We start from the raw sequence: 6,634 nt of genomic DNA, 5'->3' as shown, positions 1-6,634 counted from the left end.
TGTAATGTGATTCCAAGGAAAACAGGGGGAAAAAGGCAGAAAATGCAAAGCACTCGGGCACCGCGAAACCCCCCGGCGCGGCGTCCGCCCGCTCCCGGCCTGCCCGGCCGGCCTCGCCCCCCGGTTCGTTAACCCAGCACTGCCGGTTGCCTGGCAACCAGGCAGCTGCCCCTCCCGCCGCCCGCCCCGTCAGGCACGCGCTCACCCCCGACTCCTCCCCACGCCGCCAGCTCCCCGCCGTGGCGCGCTCACGCGTGCTTCCCCCCGCCCCCCGGAGAGACACCGCCCCCTCCCTCTGCGGCCGAATCCCGCAACATCCGGGAACTCCTCCCCTCTCCCCCGGGCAGGGGAGCGGCGAACCCGCTCTGAGGTAACCCTTCCTCGCCTAATCGCGGCTCCGCTCTGTTTCCGGCGTCGGGTACTGTATCCTGGATACGGGGGCGGGGTGGCGTCCACGCGAACGGTGGTTGGGGGGGTGAGGCGACAGTCCCGCGTAGTACTTGGCGGAGTTTTCATGCTAAAGTAAGGAAATAAAAAACAATTACCGGATTTTCTCTGGTTTTTGTTTCGATGCCTCTCTCACTGGCTGTGTTTTTTGTGTTTAAGCACAAGTTTCCCCTTCAGGCACATGGAAGTCCCTCCTCCCCCACGCTGCAGCATGGGAGATTCCGTCCCAGGGGCGGAGCTCTGTGGATTGCGGTTGATGGCGGCGCCGCGGCAGTAGCCCTGCTGCCTCTTTGCTCGCTGCTAGGTACGACCGCCGCTGTCCCTCCCCCCGCCCGCGTGCCTAACGGCCGCTGGCGGACGCCTAATGGTCCCCACCTAACGGTCCTCGCGAGCCTGGCTGCGCGCGCGGGCAGGGTGCCTCCCGCCCCCCCCCTGCAGGGGGCGCGCAGAGGAGCCGCGGCGAGGAGAGAGCCCCAGCCGGCTACCGCCGGCCTCCGCCCCTACCGGGCACACACACCGTAGCCCCCAGGTTCCAACCTGGCAGATGGGCCCGGGGGGCCTTGGTGTGGGGCATACCCTCGCTTGCACAAGGACTTCCGAGGGGCTGGAGACCTGTGTTGCAGAGGGATGGCGTGCCATATGGCATCCCCACCGCTGCTGCAGGTGGGCCTAGAGGCTGTTGTGTCCTAGCAGTTGGAGTACAGTGCCCTGGGTCTCCCAAGTTGGCATCTTTTGAGTGAGTTTTGATTTTAGGAGATTTCAGGCCCTGTATATGCTGCACGGATCAGGGTATTCTGTCCCCTGCCACCAAGGGAAGAAAGGAATGCTTTTGGAACTGTGTCTCCTTCATGCTCTGGTCTTATATTCAGGCCAGAGTCAGTATGGTTCCTTCTGCAATGATAGTCCACTGCTTTGGGTCCATTGGTAGTTTCAGGTCTGATACTGTAGTGTTGTAGCAGGTAGCCATAGCAACCATCTTTCCTTCTTTCAGATGCTTCTTTTCATTTTTTGTGTTTTGTGGGTTTTTTTGATCTCTTTGGTGGTCTTGGCATTTTATATCAAAGTCAATGAATATGCTCCAGCTGTTGTAAGTTTGTCTGTTTATGAGACTTGCCTCATGGATTTGTATATCGAATGACAATGTGTAGCCATTACTGTTGGGATTTGGGGATGCAAGACTAGATGTTCCTCTCTTTTCTGCTGCCTTTTGTGGAGCTGATAGTAGAGGCTATTTGCAGACACTGCCTGTCATGAGGCAGCAATGAAGGCTTCCCTGTCCTGTGACCATGACCTCCATGTCCCAGGATGTATTTGCATGTCATTGGTCTTGCTCTTATCAGATAACCAGATGCACCTGTCATTAAGCCTGGCATATGTTTGTGTGGTTTGTCATGTGAGTAGATAACACTGCCTTTCATATACCAACATGAGATGTCTTTCATCCATTTAACATGTATATGCTTCGGTCATTTGATCAAATGTACAAGACAAGTTGAAGAATTATTGGGAAAGAATTGCAAGGAAAGGGCTGTGGCCAGGTAAATTGTGAAGGTGAGCTGTGGGTTTGCTATCTCTCTTGTTGGATGCATTTCTGTGGCATCCCTGTTCTGTAATCTTTGTATGGTAGAGGAAAATAATACTTTTTCTGGTCTTTGTCCAGAAAAAGAACGTAAGGGATGGTGCAATAACTACAGGAAATGGAGAACAGATATAAGAAAGCGGAAAACCTCTTCTCTTCTGGTGCTGTATCTTTGAACCTTATTTTGGAATGTTTGGCAAACTGATTCTTGCAGAATTGCCTTGTTCTCATCAATAATTGAAGAAAAAGCGTTTTCCTTCCTATGTTATACTGGCTGGATCTTGCCATACCTTGCCGTTTGCTTAGTCACCATTGTGATTTTCTAAACCTCAGCTTTCCTTTCAAATTGGAGTGTTCTAGCCTTTTAAATTTCTCCTTGTAAGGCAGTTACCCATGTCTTTGATCACATCAGTTGTTCTTTCCTGCACCTTTTCTAGCTCCATTTCATTCTTCTTGAGGTATGAAGAACAGAACACAGTTTGTGAGATGGGGGCACACAAAGATTTTTCTGTGGTGGCAAAATGACACCTCCTGACTTGTTCTCAGCACATTTCCTAATGGTGCCCAACACTTTCTTTTCACTTGAAGTCGTGTCTGAGAACTTGGGAATTCTGTAGTCTTTTTAGTCTTTGATTTGTCTATCACTTTGGGAGCTTTGTGTCTCATGAAAGAGTTAAAGTGAAATTGAATTCTTGGTTTGTAATTAGGTATTTGACAGTAACAGTGCTTGGACAGCCCTTGCTCTCCAACCTTGCTGATTATATTTGTTGCTGCACTGCCCTCTCCATTATGCTGTTTTTCTGTGGTTGTAAGATAAGCATATTGAGAATCGATCTTCTTGGGGGGTGGGGTGGAGGGGAAACAACAGTGTTATAAACGCAATGTAAAAAGTGAGATGAGATGAAGTGAGTGAGATGAAAACATGCAACTCCAAATGGCTCAGTATTAATTAAACTGGTACTTGGAAGAACTGGGTGCTGAATATGAAGTCAGCCTGGAGTTGGAAGGATGTAGTACAAGGAAGCTGTTGGGGATTAAGTAGCAATATATCCTGTTTCTGGAATATGCTGATATCGGGATCCTGTATCGTGCTGCTGTTAACCCAGTGGAATAGCCTAAGAGCAGAATGGAAAGCTGATGCAGAGCTCTTAGTTCATGTATTACAGTTGCTTTGATATTTGCCATCAGTTCTCACATTGCTCAAAATATTCTCAGGAAAAAATAATTATGTAACAAAAGAACAAACCAGACTTCTCTGAAAAACACGTAACTATTTAAATGTAAAAATGCCTGTGCTTGCAACAAATGACAAATGTTTCATTTGTTTCAGTACATAAATTGAAGCATATACAATTCTACAGACAAAAATGGTAGTTACAGATAAAAACTAAACTATACTTTTCTTATGGAACTCCCTGACTCTCACAATGCAACATTGGCCAACAATTTTACATAGTTTTTATCTGCAAGAAATAGTTTCTATGAGAAATTCTTAACACTAAGTCCTATAACTGAAAAAGCTCTTTTGAGGCTAGTATTGGTAGGAATACTGATTTTTCTCACAGAGTTCTCTATATTTCAGTTTTGTTGATTTTATCGGTTATTTGGTAGGTTTAAATTGTGTGATGAAAAGTTGCAGGGACATATTTGCCTGAAATGTCTTTGGGCAGAAATGGCAATCTTTTTTGACAAATCTTTCAGTTTAAAATATTTGGTAGTATGATTTTTATTTACAGATAAACTATTTACAATTCGTAGTTAGTAGCCCAACTGTAACTTTTGGAATGCGTTAAGAGCTTTGGAAGTGGAAAATACTATCATCTATTCAAAATTTATATCAGATTTCTTAGGAGGAGGCCTTCTGTCAAGCAGTTATGTTTGATCTTGCTGGAAGTGTGTAATCCCCATTTTAAGAGCTGGGAAGGTGCATATTATATGCCAATGGTTATTAAATTTAAATGCTTTCTCCCCTCCCCCCCCCCCTTCTTTAAGGATCTAACAACACATTTCCAAACTGTTGCCAGCGAAGCATCCTAAAGTATGGAGAACTTTATCCTTTATGAAGAGATAGGAAGAGGAAACAAGACAGTTGTTTATAAAGGAAGAAGAAAAGGGACAATTAATTTCGTTGCCATTCTTTGCACGGAAAAATGCAAAAGAGCTGAAATAACGAACTGGGTAAGAAATGTTTTTCCTGCTACATATGGGAAAAGATACAGATTCCAAAATCGTGATTGGACAGATAGTATTAAAAAAACTAGCAAGTACTTTTTTACATGGATTTGTCACCATTTATATCAGCTTCTTAAGCTTTCGAACTAGATTTTAAATGGAGGGTTTTTTAAAATGTTTTTATTTCTGTATTTCAGCTGGTTTTACTGATGTTTAAAACGCAGGACTAAACACACTTTTTACCAAGCTTACTGTTTCTATACCCTGTGAGAGAACCTGTCATAGTGACGTTCGTGTAATGCTATGCTTTATTTTGTTCTGTTGTGCAAATCCTGTCGTAGTAGTTTTCAGCAGATGATCACTTTCATACCTACCGAAAAGAAATTATTTTTGGTGAAGAAATAGCATTTAAGGTAAATCAGTTTTGGTTTGTAAAAGCTTGGCAGTTTTAAACCTATAGTACTTCCTGGGAAATGAACTGTAGTTGGTACAGTTAAACATTTCAAATATCTTTTTCCCACTAAATACATTTTGTTTGATATTCCCTCCCATTGTTTCAATGATACTGGGTGATTATGGATTTGTTCAAATTAAACCTTTTGTTCTTTGAAGCACATGAATTTTTCCTACCATAAGCTATTTAGATTTTGTACATTTTAGCTTCCTTACTTTACATTCCTCTTAGAAAACCATCAGACCTCCTGTTACCGCTTTGACAAGACATAGAAACTATTCATGTATCTTGTATTATTTCTGCAGAAATTAGGCACTCTGGGTGTGATAGCCAGAGACCATTAATGATTGCTCTTGCCTGATAAGAATGAAGAGAAAATTTCTCTTCCTGTACTCACCCTATTGTCTCGCATGTGACTTCTCACTGAAAAAGAGTATAGGAACATAAGTTTGATGTCAAATTTCCATTTACAGTGTTACCATTTTAGTGATACAGAAAGGTTAAGTAGTGCTTATAGATTTATAAGGTCTGTATTTGAGTGGCTGGGGAACTTTCCTATAGTTTTTGAAATGGGTAAGTTGGGCAAGGTCTTTGGGGAAAGTTACCATTCCTCTACAAACATGTTAGAGGATCATTATAACCTTTTTAGTGCATGGGAAAAGGTAAGAGAAAAGGCAATTGATACAGAGTAATGTTGTATTGTGTCCCCCCCACACCCATTTCAGATATGTCTTTTGTACCCCAATTTACTACACTAAGAACTTTGTTCTAGGTTCGTCTAACTCATGAAATCAGACATAAGAATATAGTGACTTTTCATGAATGGTATGAAACAAGCAACCATCTCTGGCTTGTAGTGGAATTATGCACAGGTAAGGTTAGCTCAAAAGCTAAAAATTCATTGAATTGGCACTTATTAGAGATTTTGCATAGTAGTTTTTCCACATCAAATACTCAGATCTTTGAGAAGGGTAGATAAGTTAATGATCAGATCATTGAATGTTCTCTGAATATATAAAAAGTGTTTGTGCTTTTTGGAAGCATTTTTCTAACATGTTCTAATGTTTTGAAGCTAACATAAATAGAATAAGCCATGGATTTCTTGCTAAGTTTGTAGAGCCTTGAAAATTACTTTTGAAATGTGAAAAATGCATTCTGTCATTTACGTGGAGGATATCTCTTGCTGTCTTAAGGTGACAAAACTGTTTCTTTTATCAGATACAGTATACTTCTGTTTTGCTAGTTGCACTACTTTTCTCTCTGTGTTTTTTGGCATATTATGGGATTACTTTATATGTAGTCTTCAAAAATACATTTTAAAATAAGTGTTAATTCCACATGACGGAAAATTTTTTTACTAAGAGTTAGGTATTTAGTATGAGCCTGGTTTTAAAGGAATGACTAACTTACTGAACAGCATAAAAGAGACCTGGAAATAGAATGTGAAGATTCAGCAGCGTTGAGTTAAATTTTAAGATTCAGCAGTGTTGCTCAGTAGTGAGGAAAATCTATTATGTGATTGGAATAAAAGATCTAGTGTGCTTTCTATGCAAAACTTTTTCTGATACTCTGCTTTCATTCAGGTACTTAAACTTTGTGTCATCCTTGTAAAAAGCTATAAAATTTGTAAAATATGAATGGTAGATAAACCAGGAAACCCATAGATAATTCAGGAAATACAAGCTGCAGTCTCAGGGAAACAGTCTAGGTAGAGGAGTAGTGGAAGGATGAATAAGGAAGAAGAGTGGGGTTTGGGAGGAGATGGGAATGTGGAATTTAAGCCAGGAGATTGGGACAGGAAGGAGAGACTGGTTGAGCAATGAGCTTGTAGAAGACAGGGGTTGGGAGAAGTTTGAGTTCTGTGAACAGTCAGGACAGGCGTGACTCAAACAGGATGAGTCCCATGACATGCCTGAAAATCAGTGGGCTGTGAGGAAGCAGGTGCTGGAGGTTGGATAAAGAGATATATTTTGCAAGGACAG

The 6,634-nt window shown here is 42.3% G+C and overlaps 1 protein-coding gene across 6 annotated transcripts in view; it reads left to right on the top strand.

Annotated features, from left to right (window-relative positions):
* Positions 1 to 241: 241 nt before the first annotated feature.
* Positions 242 to 6,634, top strand: part of ULK4 (unc-51 like kinase 4) — a 237,515-nt gene continuing 231,122 nt past the window's right edge. For 4 of the 6 annotated variants that reach the window (XM_064506438.1, XM_064506437.1, XM_064506439.1 and 1 more), the window contains exons 1-3: positions 642 to 751; positions 4,019 to 4,204; positions 5,425 to 5,524. In XM_064506438.1, coding sequence (XP_064362508.1) covers positions 4,067 to 4,204; positions 5,425 to 5,524 — 238 coding nt within the window. In that variant the 5' untranslated portion in view covers positions 642 to 751; positions 4,019 to 4,066. Of the gene's footprint in view, positions 371 to 641; positions 752 to 815; positions 1,111 to 4,018; positions 4,205 to 5,424; positions 5,525 to 6,634 lie in introns of those variants that run through there. The other 2 variants (XM_064506435.1, XM_064506436.1) reach the window with 2 other exon arrangements.

The sequence above is a fragment of the Dromaius novaehollandiae genome, chromosome 2, assembly GCF_036370855.1.
Source record: "Dromaius novaehollandiae isolate bDroNov1 chromosome 2, bDroNov1.hap1, whole genome shotgun sequence".
In the NCBI taxonomy this organism is placed as follows: Eukaryota; Metazoa; Chordata; class Aves; order Casuariiformes; family Dromaiidae; genus Dromaius; species Dromaius novaehollandiae.
Note: the sequence above shows the minus strand (reverse complement) of the source record. Positions and strands in the feature narration are given on the sequence as shown.